This window comes from Opisthocomus hoazin, chromosome 11 (genome assembly GCF_030867145.1).
Source record: "Opisthocomus hoazin isolate bOpiHoa1 chromosome 11, bOpiHoa1.hap1, whole genome shotgun sequence".
NCBI classification, from domain to species: domain Eukaryota; kingdom Metazoa; phylum Chordata; class Aves; order Opisthocomiformes; family Opisthocomidae; genus Opisthocomus; species Opisthocomus hoazin.
Window position 1 is genome coordinate 24,027,407 of NC_134424.1, and position 14,384 is coordinate 24,041,790.

The 14,384-nt window shown below is 37.4% G+C and overlaps 1 protein-coding gene across 7 annotated transcripts in view; it reads left to right on the top strand.

Moving 5' to 3' along the window:
• RAF1 (Raf-1 proto-oncogene, serine/threonine kinase) overlaps positions 1-14,384 on the top strand; it is an 82,217-nt gene that overhangs the window by 60,916 nt on the left and 6,917 nt on the right. For 4 of the 7 annotated variants that reach the window (XM_075433127.1, XM_075433129.1, XM_075433132.1 and 1 more), the window contains 9 exons: positions 523-621; positions 2,087-2,240; positions 3,739-3,798; positions 5,639-5,666; positions 5,758-5,885; positions 6,901-7,018; positions 10,950-11,034; positions 12,030-12,206; positions 13,229-13,275. In XM_075433127.1, the coding sequence (XP_075289242.1) occupies positions 523-621; positions 2,087-2,240; positions 3,739-3,798; positions 5,639-5,666; positions 5,758-5,885; positions 6,901-7,018; positions 10,950-11,034; positions 12,030-12,206; positions 13,229-13,275 (896 nt within the window). The remainder of the gene's footprint in view (positions 1-522; positions 622-2,086; positions 2,241-3,738; positions 3,799-5,638; positions 5,667-5,757; positions 5,886-6,900; positions 7,019-10,949; positions 11,035-12,029; positions 12,207-13,228; positions 13,276-14,384) is intronic. The other 3 variants (XM_009940937.2, XM_075433130.1, XM_075433131.1) reach the window with 3 other exon arrangements.

Sequence of the window (14,384 nt, forward strand, 5' to 3'; positions counted from 1 at the left end):
AAAACTGATGAAGGGTAGTACTTTCCTAATATTGTTTAGAAGAAGTTGAAAATCATTATGTTGGAAGTCCTATTATGCAGAAGTGTTAAAACCTATAATTGATTTTATGTGTCTTAGTGATTGTATTTTTTTTATAACTAAACGTGGTCAGATAGTTATGCATTTTCTGGTATTGACTAGTCGTTAGCGTGTAGGATGACTTGTGCCACTCGGTGCTACCTGGGTTTAACAGAACTTTAAAAATTTGGTGTTGAGTAGCCTTTCAGGAAAATCTGAAGTCTGACGTAAAAAGATTTGCATCTTAAGTTTAGGTGGAACACATGGTAATTTTCTTTGGGATTCTGAAGACATAGTTTTTAGTCATACCATACACAGAGGAAAAATATTACGTGAAGACAGGAATGTGTTCATGAAGTTAATTACACTGGAAAGAAACAGCCCTTTAAATTTTCAGCGTTCAAGAGCATTGTACAGGAGGTAGTGTAGCAGTTGAAGTTGTAATTGTTTTTGTTGGTATTTCAGATTGTTCCCAAATTCAAATATCAGTGACAGTGGTGTCCCTGCACTACCTCCCTTGACAATGAGACGGATGCGGGAGTCTGTCTCCCGGATACCTGTTAGGTAAGCTAGTATTTCCGGTCCTTTCTGTTTTGGGAAATACAGTTGTTTAAAAACAAAAAAACCAAAACACCCCTAACTCCTCAGAAGTAGAATAATCTTATAGAAGGTTGGGATAAACGTGCCAGAAGGCAACACCACTTCATCGTAGATAATATGTAGTGTCCTTTCTTGCTCTTAGGTTCAAGCAAAACACTGATTTGGGATTTTACATTTTTCATTTTTAGTCTTAAGATTTTAAGGGAGGGTATTAAAGGTTTTCTGGAGACCTTTGTTTTCCTGCCTAAGAGAATTCAAGGCTTCCTTTGGTATCGTTGTGAATTAATTTTATTGTATCTGATCAGGTAGTATACATGTAAGGGTTTGCGACTCGTTTTGCATGACTCGCATACATAAACTCAAATAACATTCTAATGTTACGATGACAGATAATACTTTAGAGAGAGAACAGTGAAAATGGCAAATATGCTGCTGTCACAGCAAATTGAGACCTGAAGAGAATGTTCCTGTAGTTTTAAATTCTAGAATAAAAATTGCTTTCTTTTTCAAAAGGGGCCTGTCTTCTGATCCTAATTTGTGCCTGTATTCTTTTCCTTGAAATTCTAGAGGCTGAAGAGGGCAGGCCATCTTTTTTGTTTTTTCTGCATCCCTTTGAAAAATCTTGGCCCGTTCAGAAATGAGGCACAGAGCACGTAGCTGACTTGCAAATGGTTCTCTGTATTTATTTGTTTTAGTGGGAACTGCATCAGGAATTGATCTTGTGTTCCCTTTCCCATCTTATTCTATTTCTAGTGTAGTTGAACAATGACTTATTAACTTGATAGTTTTTTAAGCTTTTTGTGAAGGCTGGCTGGTTTCAGTTAAGGTACTTGTGTGATTTGGGATAAATAAGGTTTGAGTGACCTTAGCTGTGACGTACAACTCTTTGTTGGTCTGGATTTTAGTGTTGGCCTCCTCTTAACTGGTTTTGGGTTTCATGACTTCCTTGCTGGCTGTTCTGTGCGAACCATTGAACAGTCTTGCAAACCTTTGCAAATTCAGGGCTTAGCAGTAAAAGTAGCTCTTCAGCTATGCTTTGAACAGTCTTGAAATAAGCAGTTTGTTTAAATTTCACAGACCTGGATTAATCCAGCAGAGCCAGTGTTTGATCAGTATGTTAAATGTGATTTGATGGGGATTGAGGTGAAGTGTGGCAAAATTTACAGCGGCAGAAACAGACTTATGGTAAACCCACTAGATAAGTAAGTGAGCTAACGAGATCTTGGAGTTTTAAAATTTATTTCCTAAGTTAAACTGGGAATGATTCAGCTGGCCAAATAGTTTCATTAGCCTGTAAGTCCCAGCTTTTTCTCTGTTTGAAATTCCATGTATATTGCTTTTGGACAGGTTACACTGAACAGTATTTTTTTTAATTGCTGGAGGGGAAAAAATAACCACAACTTCCCCTTTCTCTCTCTTTCCTTCTCAGTTCCCAGCACAGGTATTCTACACCTCATGCCTTCACATTCAACACATCAAATCCTTCCTCTGAGGGCTCTCTTTCCCAAAGACAGCGATCTACATCCACACCAAACGTCCATATGGTTAGCACTACAATGCCTGTAGACAGCCGGATAATTGAGGTAATATTGGTAGGGAGGGAATAGCATGAAGTTAAACTAAAATTGTGACTGGCCATATGATAATGACTCGTTGTTTTTTTCTTTGCTTTGTCATTTGCTTACTGTTTGCCTTAGCTGGCCGAGTGATGAAAAATATAGGTGACACATTTGCATAGAAAGTTAATAGTTCGTTCTTGCAGTCTTTATCAACTTTGCTGAAATTCCAGGCAGATTTTTGGTGTCTGTGAAGGTGTGGGGGAGCTTAACAATCAAGTTTCACAGGTCTGAAAAGAAAATAAGCTCAGTTTTGCTGAAGAAATACTTACTAGGCATGTCTAAAAATGTTCTTTCAAACTTAAAAATCTGCATTTGTTGAGGGCAGGTGTTCATGTTAAATCACACTACAGGTACTGTAAGTCTTTATGTAGTTGTCGGAATTGGAATACTGAAGTCAATGTTTACTGGCAATATGTTTTGTGTCATACCTGTACAGAATAAACAGCAATTCTGGGCTTGTGTGCTGAAGCCATCTGTATCTGAGAATATTTCTGCTGTTTCTTGCTTTCAAGCACCTTTTTCTCTTTTTTTCCCCTACCTTAGGCTGGCAGTAGGGAGAGACAGCTCTTTGAAGTCAGGCCTGAAGTGGTTTGTTTTGTGATAACCTTAAGAAAATGAGGGAGTTGTGTGCAGGAAAGGCTTGCAGAAAGAAAGTGCTGAACTGCAGGACTTCAGAGAATGAGCACACTGTTTGTTGATTTTTTTGCTCTGGAATAGTTTAAAACCTCTAGGCCAAGCAACAGCCTTTGACTGCAGAGTTTACTTGCACATTCAGTTGGTAGTTCATAGGCTGCTGTGAAGTGTGCTAGGGAAGTCCTCTGGACCTTTGGAACTGAAGAAAAGTGCACTGTGGCTCCATGAAGCTTTTGTTGCTTAGAAGCATTGTGTCAGCTGGGTTTTGTGGGGAAAGGCACCCTACGATTCCCTTCGATTTTCTTAGGCTTACAGCCTTTTTCAGAAGCCTGGCTGACCATCTTTTATGGCATGAAAATAATGAAACACTCAAGAAGGAGAATATGAAATACTGAACTTTGCAGTGTGATGAGCCTTTGAGAAGACACTGTTTTTTTTTATCCTTTATGCATAGCAGTAAAGACAGAAATGCTTTCTATTCTGGCTCTTCATAATATCATAGGGACTCAATAAAAATAGCTGTCATGTCTTAAAGGTAATAGCTGTGTTTCTAAAGGCTTTAAAAAGAAAAGTTACCCTCCCTCAAAAGGTAGTAGAGATATTCTAGTGCGACGTGAGAAAGACCGCCTTAATAAAGTGGTTTACTAAAGGATGGATACTGGTGAAATTTTGGGTTTGCCCAGGAATACTTACTTAAAAGTTTTACTGCATTTAATTATCATATATCAAACAAATTAGTTTACTTTCATTTATCCTAACATTTAATTTTTAAATTTTTTTTCTATACTTCCTCTGTTCTTTTCTTTTATCTCTTACTGTGTTGGCCTAGAATAACAGCCTGAATGCTTCTCCCAGTTCCTGGTGCAGACGGTTTTGTTTGAGGGGAAGAGTAGGTATTTTCTTGGTGCCTTTTGTTTTCTTGTGATTAACAGGATTGCTATAACTTGCAAGCCATGCTAGTGTCCACATGAAATGTTTAATCTGGAGTTGATTTGATGAAAAATCTTTATAGCATGTTTGTACTTAAATACTGGGGATGCTGGTTGGAAGAGGCAAGTTAACAGAAGAGCTTCATTTTTAGTTAAGCGGATGAATCCATAGTACTATGAAATTCGGTGTGAATTTGAATAGACTTGGGTTAGAGATGCATTTGGTCACAGTTTTTAAAACAAAACCTTCTCAAACACATGAACTGTGTGGGTTTTTTTCCTCTGGAAACTATTTTGTTGAATATAGCTGTATAAAAGTCTTAGATTAAGAACAATGATGTACTATTTCTATTTCACATCAAAGTAAAGGTGACAGACTACAGCACTGTGTATGGTATTATTTGTGTTGCGAGAACGACTGTAAAGAACACTGGTTTTGGTTCCTTTGCTATAAGATTCATAAGCAAAAAAAAGAAAATACATCAGGATTAAAGTTTGAAAATACTTTTTTCTTAAATACAAATTACATATATATAAGTATGGGAACAATTTAAAATTATTTAATTATCCTTTGCCTGGTTACTTGAAAGCAGTTACGTTCTCAATCTGATGTACAAAACCCATCACTTGTTATTAACTCAGGTTCTTAAAGATCTTTATTGTCCTCAAAATGGACAAAAGTGGTAGCTTGCAAGAGTCCTGCGTTGATAGTTCATGCAGATTTTAATCCACTTAGGCGTAGAGGTACTCTGCAAGAAAACCGTATACAGAGTCAAGCCTGGGAGAATGCAACTAACTAGCTAAAATGATCTATTTCATAAATTAATCTTGACTAAGGTTAATGTGGGTTAATTTGAAAACTGTGTGGTGGAATGTACACTTGTTCTGTCCTCCTAGGAAATCCTACATTTATTATTCTACTAATTAGTTAGAAAGTTTGAATTGACTTCTATTAACTCTGACAGTATTTAACATCTCTGTAGTGCATGTTCTTGCTTTGTACTTATACAGTACCTGGATATTTTACCTTTCCTGTATGTACTTTGGGATAATACATAGCAGGTGAGAAAAGTTGTGAAGTCATGTTTGTCAGAGCTTAGTTGATCTTGTGCATGGCTGTAGAGTTGTGTTGTAACGTGCCTGTGGCATGAGGTGAGAGTTGTCGCACTGTACCCACTAGTGAACTGTGTACGAATGTGCTTTTCGAGTATCATCAAACTGTAACCTGCGAGAAAATGTCCTGAAAATCGGATGGGTTTGTATAAGGGCACTAGACGTAGCCTTTTTGGGGTTGAAGTAGTACTGTAGAGATAATTCAAAATGTCTGTCCACTTGGAATATTTTAGGGGCTTTAAAAAGTTTTCCTACTTGTAACCCAAAACCTTTCTGAGAACTTCTCCGCTAGAGACACAGGACCGTCACAGGAGCTGTGTGCAGAGCTGAAATACAAGCATGTACAAGAAGCTGGGGGGGGGGAATGCAGGCAGTATTTCTGGTGTTTCTTTTTGTTCCATGTCTTTTTTTTTTTTTTCCTCTTTCCTTTCTTTTTTTGGTGGTAATACCTTTTAATCTACTGTGAGTATTTTTAATGTTTTGTAAGAATTCACAAATTGCATGTTTTTTAGCATATAGGATTCTTGTCACTAGACAGTAACCAAGCTGGCATCTTTTGAGGGTGTCAGTCAGTACCATATCGCACTTGACCAAAACTGTCAGGAACGATTTCAGCACTATTCTTGCTTGTTCCTTTGTATGCTCTCGTATATCTATTAACTTTATTACCCATTTTCTTTGTTTTAGGATGCAATTCGAAGCCATAGTGAATCAGGTATGGTTTCAAAAAATGAAATAAAATATAATACTATTTTGTGTTTATTTTCTGGTTCATAAATTGTTTTTCTACTGTTTTTATATTTAAGCCTCACCCTCTGCTCTGTCTGGAAGTCCTAACAATATGAGCCCAACTGGCTGGTCGCAGCCTAAAACCCCAGTCCCAGCCCAAAGAGAGAAAGCCCCTGGATCTAATACACAAGAAAAAACCAAAATTGTAAGTACAGTAATATCTTTTTTATTTTTTTAATATGTTAAACTAGGCTGCGAGTAGCGGTGTGCTGGGATGAATTTCTGTACTTAAAAGGCAGTAAAGGTACGTGGTAATCTTGGGTTGCTCTGCACTACGTGTATAATTTTAACTAACTTGGGAAAGATAGCACTATTGCCTTGTATTATAAATACCCAGAACAGTGTTTTGGGTTGAAAATTAATTTCAGACAGTATTGTGAAATTATTTTTCAGTACAGATGCAAGTATTATCTTTCTAAATCTTTAAGGGCAACGTCTCTTTTATTCTTTTTTAATATGTTTAAGCCATATTGTCACTATTTGAACTGTATTGTGATAGCTTCCATAGAAAGTGCATATTGGTAATGCTATCATTTTCATAGGGAAGTTAGTTAAAATGTCTCAGGGAAAAATAGATTTAACAAAATGCAGGTTTTCCCTCAAAGGCTTGATTTAAACTTAGGGATGAGGGGAATGAAAGAAAAGGTAGAATAATAGTGAGTAATGTCTTGAATTTTTTGAAGGCTCGTAAGATTTAAAAATGCAAGTGCAGTTGCTTAGTGGGACTCAGGGTTGTTAATCACTTAGATGTTTGAGAATTCTGCTCTCATCTTTCTGGTTTGTTCCTTTTAAATATGTAAATAAGTTCTTGAATTTTTAGTATTGTATTTCTGAAAAAGTAAGTTTCTAAGTATTTCAGGTGTCTTTAAAGAATTGATTATAGAATAGTTGCTGCTCTGAAGAGCTAGGGTGAGTGTTCTAGTGCAGAACTTAATGATAGCTTCTGAAGCAGATTTGTCTTTTTTTTTATTTCGGTACACAACCCCACTACCCTTCATAAATTGAGGAGAAAAACAGAAGTCCTGGCTGCGGGACAAAACCCTCAAGGTTTCAGTGGATCTTAAACTTGTATGAAGGAAGTTATTTCATTCTTGGGGTGTGTGTATATAATATATTTGATTCAATACTTAGAGTAAAAGCCATGTCAATTTTTGTTCCAGAGGCCTCGTGGACAGAGGGATTCCAGTTATTACTGGGAAATAGAAGCAAGTGAAGTCATGCTTTCTACCAGAATAGGATCGGGTTCTTTTGGAACAGTTTACAAAGGCAAATGGCATGGTAAGTTCTTGACAAGTGTTACCGTCTTCTCAAAATGTTGGTATGGTAGGACAGCAATCCAGAAGAAGATGAAATTGTTTTAATGATGTTGTGTGCTTATCTACCACCAAAGGTACTAGGTGAGAAATATTAATTTCCTAATATTAGCAGTGAGGAAATTAAGGCAAAGAACAGACATAAAAATCTGTGTCTCACGACTGCTATCTATGTGTTCATTATATTAAGGCGAGCATTGTTTCCGTTGTTACCATGTTCTACAACAGCTTGTCTTCTGAAAAGATTTTGCTTTCCATTAGTAGAATTAGCTGGGAAATTCCACAGCCTGATGTTAAACTATATTTACTTTTTTTTTCAATACGTCTGTGGTTTAATTAGCATACTTACATTCAAGGTGTCAGGGAAAGGAAGTAAGCATAAATTGCTGTTGCTGTGGAGTTTTTCTGAAGAAGAAATGGTTGATGTGAGAGTTTATGATATAAAGTAAGCTGGGTACTTTGAAAAGAGGCACACTGCAGATCTGAAGAATTAGTTTCCAGATTCAGGGCTTGTGATTTAAAAAGCAATGCAGACAAACCCCTCCAGGCCCTAATCTAAATAGCGTTATTGTCATAAAATAAGCTGGCAAAAAAAATCTGGAAACTTAACCTTCTGCCATCTATTTTTAAAGAATAAGTACTTCTATGTCTTAAACCCAAATATTGCCAGCATCAGTGGAAGGACTATCCTTATGATAACAGTAATATTCATGAACAGTTAAACTGATTTGCATTATGTAAGTGAAATGGAATACAGAAATCGAGAGGAAAAGATTTTACTAAACAAGGTAATAACTGAATTTGTTGTTAATATACTTGGATTTCATGTTATTAAATATGCATTACGTATTAAGAACTCTGGTTCTTCCTGTGTTAAACAGGAAGTACGTTGAGCTACATATTTACCAAGACCCTTCAGGTGTGTGCCCAAGATGTCTGTATAGCTGTCACCTAACTCAATATCGATAAAATTCAAGATCTTATTTGTGGTAACTGTTCTTAGTTCTCCTGATTTTTCAGGAAAGTCAAAGCTAGGTTACTAAAAATTTTTGTTTTGTTTTGTAACCGTCATTTGCAGTGTGGCCTTAAAGGATTTAAAGAGTTTATATTTCTTGCGAGTCTCTTCTGTTTAGAATTGAAGAAACTGGTAGTTCACAGTGCGCAAACCAGTGAAACGTTTTTGTAGCTTTGTAGATTTTCTGTGGTTATCTATTCTAATAGTATAAATGCAGCAATAAAAATGTCTTTGTGGAGCTAAATGCAATTAATTGAAGTGGTCAGATTGCTGCAAACTTAAGTGGAAATTCTCCATGAAGTCAGAGGTATTGGGTTTCCGAACGTGCCCAGCTATGAAGGGCTGTTTGCAGTGAACCTTTGGAGAGCACCTGTGGAAGGTTGTGTACAGCTTCATGCAAACCATATTAGGTTTCCAGTAAACGTCCCTGATGTAGTCTTCCAAAATAAAAATGAAGTGTTGAGGACAGTCTTGCTCTGAGGAGTGCGTGTCTCATTGAACAGGTATCTTGCACTTCCATATATTTCCAGATTGTTCTGATGGTTAAGTACTAATTTTCGTATTTGCACCACTTCTGTTACAGACCCCATTTGGATCCCGTAGTGTCCTGTAGCATGCTTCTAAATTTAAAAGGCGGAAAGAGAACCAAGGCAGTTTAAATGGGTTGGAAGACTACCTATCATAAACACTCACATTTCCCCTTTGACCCTGGTAATCAGTTCTAGGGTTTTGGTGGTTGGGGGGTGGCGGAAGCTGATTTGTCTTCAGATTGCTGCTGAACGAAACGAGTGCTGATGTGTATTTGTTTCTGTAGAGAAAACTGCTTGGGGAATGCCATCAAGCCTAAAAAGTGTGGCACCTGGTTCAGAAAGAACAGTGTCAGGTTAAAAACGTCTTTTTTTAATCCATGGAGCAAGGATTGTAATGGAGAAAATACTGAAAAATAATCTGAAAACACTTGGCCAGTAATCAGTGGATGCTGCATCCTTGCCTTGTCTTGGCACAGCTTGTAGCAATATACTTCCAGGTACTGGTAGACCATCTATTGGTCGTGCATTGTACATCAACGGGAGCTGCAGTAGGAACTGGCCACTTTAAAGCCTGTGGTTTTGGTAGTCGTATGAAAGTGTAGGCTTCCTACCAGTTACCTTCTCCTGTTCTGGTCTGTCAGCAGAGAGATCCCTATATTATAGAACGTTACGCATACTGCAAATGTGAGGTAGTTCTCTTTGTGAAGATGCTAGAGGATGAAATAGGAAGTATGTTGCATTTACTGAAGTTAAAGGAAGAAGATATAAATGTGTAATAATGTGATCAATATTTGTGCATCTTTGTGACTGCAAATTAAGCAGCTGGTACTTTGAGTGGAAGATACTGCGGTTCGCTTGGGGTACTCTGAAACTTTCAAGTACCAGTTTGCATATCCTTCTCATACTTTGTTGGCAACATTTTTTTTATTTTTTTTTTTAAATTGAGCGGTTAGTATTTCTGATGTATTCAGTTGATTATATTCTAGAGACATGCTAACATATTTTTCAAATATATCTTGGAAAAGAGACCATGTTAAGAAGAAAATAATTAGTAATCGGTGGTAGCAAAGACATCTCTCACTCTAGGGATTACTTTTAATGTAGGTGGGTTCTGTAACGCTAAGTGGCAGCAGCCTTTAAACCCTGGGATAGGCCTAAGTTGGAGTATAGCACTTCTCAGATCTTTTTTAATCCATGTGGACTAAGTTTGTAGTTTCAGTTTTCCTAAGCTGCCTTTACCTTCCTGTGACAGTGTCCAGGCAAGTTTATCGCCCTCCAGAACTGCAAAATGCTGTCCGTCCGTAGTTACAGTGAATGTGGCGTTTCCTTCTTGCACTGGGGAATCACTGGGTCTTGCTGTTAGTGCTTCTGCTTGTGTTAGAAGTCTGCTTCGTTCCGCTGTTGCACCTTTTTTGGATCAGTTCAATTCTACTGTTTTCTGGATGTACACTGTAGCGGTTTTTACAGCTTTATTTGCTGGAAACAATCTCTAAACAGATAGCACTGGCTGATCATATATTCCTCTCTGTATTACCCTTTAACAGATATTGAAATTTAAAGCAAGCACTGACACTGAAAGCAATTAAAATGAAGCTTTTAAGTAAAATTTTAAAATGTGTCAGCTTAAAGAACAGCGAGATATTCCCCTTTACGTAGTCCCCAAATTTGTTATTGAAATATTAAACTCCCTTATGTTGTTGGTCATTTTTCTGCTATACCTTGATAGAAGATTTATGCCTCCCATTCCTGAAATTTAACAGTATTTAAATCTAGAAAGTTTGTTTTTTAAATAAAGTTTGTATTAAAAAAGGGTGTGTGTGTATATACATAGATATAATTGATACATGTGTATATATAAAAAACTTCTAATAGATGAACTTAATTATATAACTATACAAAAGTGTATATATATGTGTGCTAAAGCTGGATAGAAAAGGGAAGGTGGTGAAACTTTGGGTGCTGTTTGGAAGCAGAGAGCCTCTGATGTGACTGTGCTGAGAATGCAGCTACACTAGAATACCTTCCTTTTCAGCAGCTGTTTGAGAGTTTAGTAGCTTCTTATCCTGCAAAAAGCAGATGTGTAATTGTAGCCAGCCATAGCTGTTAAAAAATAAGGGGAAGCATGTGAACAATTAATGACTTTTTTCATTAGACTGAAATTCAGGTAAATTAATTGCATGATACTATGGAAATGTATATGTCTGCAGGAAAATCTTGACATATGTACCACTTAGTAGAGGGGTGCTGTGCACGAATTAGTAATTTTAAGTATACTGTATGTTAAAGTTATTTTCAGAAAAAAAAAAACCCAGCTGCATTTTTAGCAACTTTTATGGTCAATGTATTTTCAGGGGATGTAGCAGTGAAGATACTAAAGGTTGTAGATCCAACCCCAGAACAGTTCCAGGCTTTCAGAAATGAAGTGGCTGTGTTAAGGTGAGTTGGTAGTTTTCATTGCGAAGTTCTGTTACTACAAGGCTCTGTATTTGGAAACTACCCCTCCTTTAAGCCGTTGTGTCCAATAGTCTGTGTTTGGTAGACACAAAAAGTAGGTTTCCAGAGGAAAATAATAAAAAAGAGGGCATATAGTGATACTTCTGAATGTTGTTGTGGAGCTGTGAGACAGTAATCTTAATTCAGAGTATTTCAGTGGTTCTTCGCTATTCCTCAGAGTAGTAATACTGACATCCATCATTGTTCAGGTCATGTTTGGCATGCAGCAAAAGATGAGGATTAATAAATTCTGCCATAATTCTCATCACTGGATGGAATACTTGAACTCTAGCTTTTAAAATTGCAGCATAATTCCTTCTTTTTAAATAAATGTATGCTGTGATCTACGTAGCTGTTTTCTGCTTTCAAATACTGTTTTTGTAGTGTCCAGTTGGCTGTCTGTAATGTTAATCCTGATACTGAACCAATCAGAGTACATAAGAACTGTCTTCTCATCTGCTAATTACTTCCCAGTTTGTCGTGACTCTTTAGTTTCCTATTGGGATTCGATTTTCTATCTAAAGTTGTCACTTTTTCACAGCTTTCAGGGTGATTTCTGTTATACCAATAATTTTTTCTAATACCACTTGCAAGCGTGTTGTTAGTTGGTTGTTAGTTTCAAAACCCTTGAATTTTCATATCTTTTCTTAAAGGTTAATTTTAAATAACTTCGTTGGAACTAAAAGGAAGCATTTTGACCTAAAAAGCAGAAAATCAGCTGATTTTATTTAAAAACTGTGAATTGGCATGTGTGGCATATTTTTATTTTTAAAAGCAAACTTCACATACATATCCACTTAGCAAAAATTTTGCAGGAAACTCCTATTTTTGGACTAAAAAGCTGAAATCTGTGTCTTCAGCCGGGAATGCATTTTTAGAAGAACTTGAAAATGTTTTTCATAAAGATACTAATTTCTCTTTCTGCTGCTTTCTATTAGGAAGACTCGGCATGTTAATATTTTGCTCTTTATGGGCTACATGACTAAAGATAACCTGGCCATTGTGACGCAGTGGTGCGAAGGAAGCAGTCTGTACAAACACCTGCATGTGCAAGAGACCAAGTTCCAGATGTTCCAGCTCATTGACATTGCTCGGCAGACAGCGCAGGGGATGGAGTGAGTAGGACAGACAGTGCTTGGCTATCTTTTGTTCTCGGAATGGTGTTCCCCTTCTCTTCCCCAGACCCCCGTGTGTGGAGTTACTGTGCTAAAACAGTAATGAGTCAAAATGGTCTATCAAGTAAAGGTGTGTGCAGCCTTAGTTCAGCACTGTTGTGTGCATTCTGACTTTGATTTAGTGTTTGGTTTTTTTTCTCCCCGTGGATTCTTGCCTTAGTTCATGTTACACCACCAGTCACTTAACAGTCAGCTTTTCTGTATCTTACATTCTTTTGTAGCTTGAGGTCTTACTGTAATGCGCTGGATGAGATCCTATTCTAAATGCAGGATTAACTTGTTTTTTCCTTTCCCTGTTTTACTTGCTGTAACATGGCAGTATTTGGCAAACACTAACTTATACTCGCGGTACATCTGTGAAATGAGGGGATGGCTGTTCCTATTCTGCAGCTACAGGACTCACACATGCAGATGTATTTTGGAAGCATTTTCCAGATGTCTGAGTGGATACAGTAACCACCTTGCTTCTCTTTCAGGACATGTTATAATGTTCATAGCGTAGAAGATGCTGACATTGGCCAACGGTGCCAGTGCTCATCCATTTTGTAGATCAGGACCCAGGTTTCCAGTCAGACAGGGGGAAAATTAGGAACATACATTGTGACTGCAAAGTAAAGCAGTGTGTAAAAAGTGAACCTTGTAATAGCAGACGAATTCAACGCATATGAGGACAGCATCCATTTTTCTAGGGCATATTACAGTTCATGCCACTCTTTCTCTTCCTGAGATTTATTTACTGCATTTCTTCCGCTTTCTGTGATGCCGAAGGCAGCAGTCATCAGCTGGCGCTTGCTACGTTCCTCTTTTGCCAAAGTAGATGCGTCTTGTAAATGGACTAAAGCAAGAGGTCCGTGGGATGGTTGAGTGTGCAATAAACTGTCACAGTGTCCAGGAGTAAGTTGGAAGGCTGGATTTATGGGAACAGCCTTCATAATGGTGCTTCTCTGCTTTGTCTTTCACAGCTATTTACATGCAAAGAATATCATCCACAGAGACATGAAATCCAATAGTATCCTTTCCTAACTTCATCGCATTTCCTGTCATGTGAGAGTGGTTGGCTGTTAATATGGAGCTTTTTGGGGGGTTGAAACAGCTGTTGCAAATGGTTGTAACTAATAATGAGTAATTCCTCTTGATGAATAAGAAGTGACTTTTTAGCAAGGGCTTTCATAGAACGTATGTGCTTGCTTACCAAACTGATGTGATAAAAATGAAGAAAGATGTGCAACAGTTGTGCTCCAAAAGTGTCTTATTTTACTTAAATGGTGTCTGTGCAGTTCTCTGTTACCCAGATGCTGTATTGGAGAGAAGCTGCAGTCTTTACTGAACGGCAGATCTGTGCGTGTGCTGATGAGTGTGTGTACCTGTGGGTTCTGTTTTGTTACTGTTTCCCATATATTTTTAACAAATTCAAAACACCTTCATATGACTGGCAGAAACGAAGCCAAAAATACTACTTGAAGTTCAGGAAAAGGCAACCTTTTACTGCTATATTTCCTGCAAAAATATAAATTTAGTAATGCACATGGAGTGAAAATGTTGTGAACTCCTGTCTTTCACCTTTGAAAATGCCGGCTTTCCAAGTTGCCGAGAAGAGCATCCACTGAGCTGGCAGCACAAATTGTAACTTCCTTTCATAAGGCGTGAACGGAATGTTTTGCAAATATCTTTAAAAAAATACGCCAAGTTCAGTTGTTCCATAACGTAAGGGGATTCCCATTTTCAGTTAAGCTAGAAAATAATCATTTCAGTATATAGGAGTTTGTGATTCCTGGTAATGATAACCATTTTTGTGAAATAAATTAACGCTTCTCCCAACATGGAAATGACAGCTAGGAGCCTGTCATGTTCATATTTCTGAATCATCTTTTTGAACTTAAAACATTCTTAAATGAAATTGTAAAATGGCATCTTCTTAAAATAACCCCAGCAGAGAAGGTGCTCGTGATCAGCCTCACAGGCAGACGTATTAAGCAGATAGATTACAGATAGTACAGATGTGCGTATTTCCAGTTGAAATGGTTAAATCATGGTTAAATCTCAGGAGATCTGCCAGAGAGTTTTATGTGAATAGATTTTATTTTGATACTTGTTTCTACTTGTAATTGCTTTTTTTTT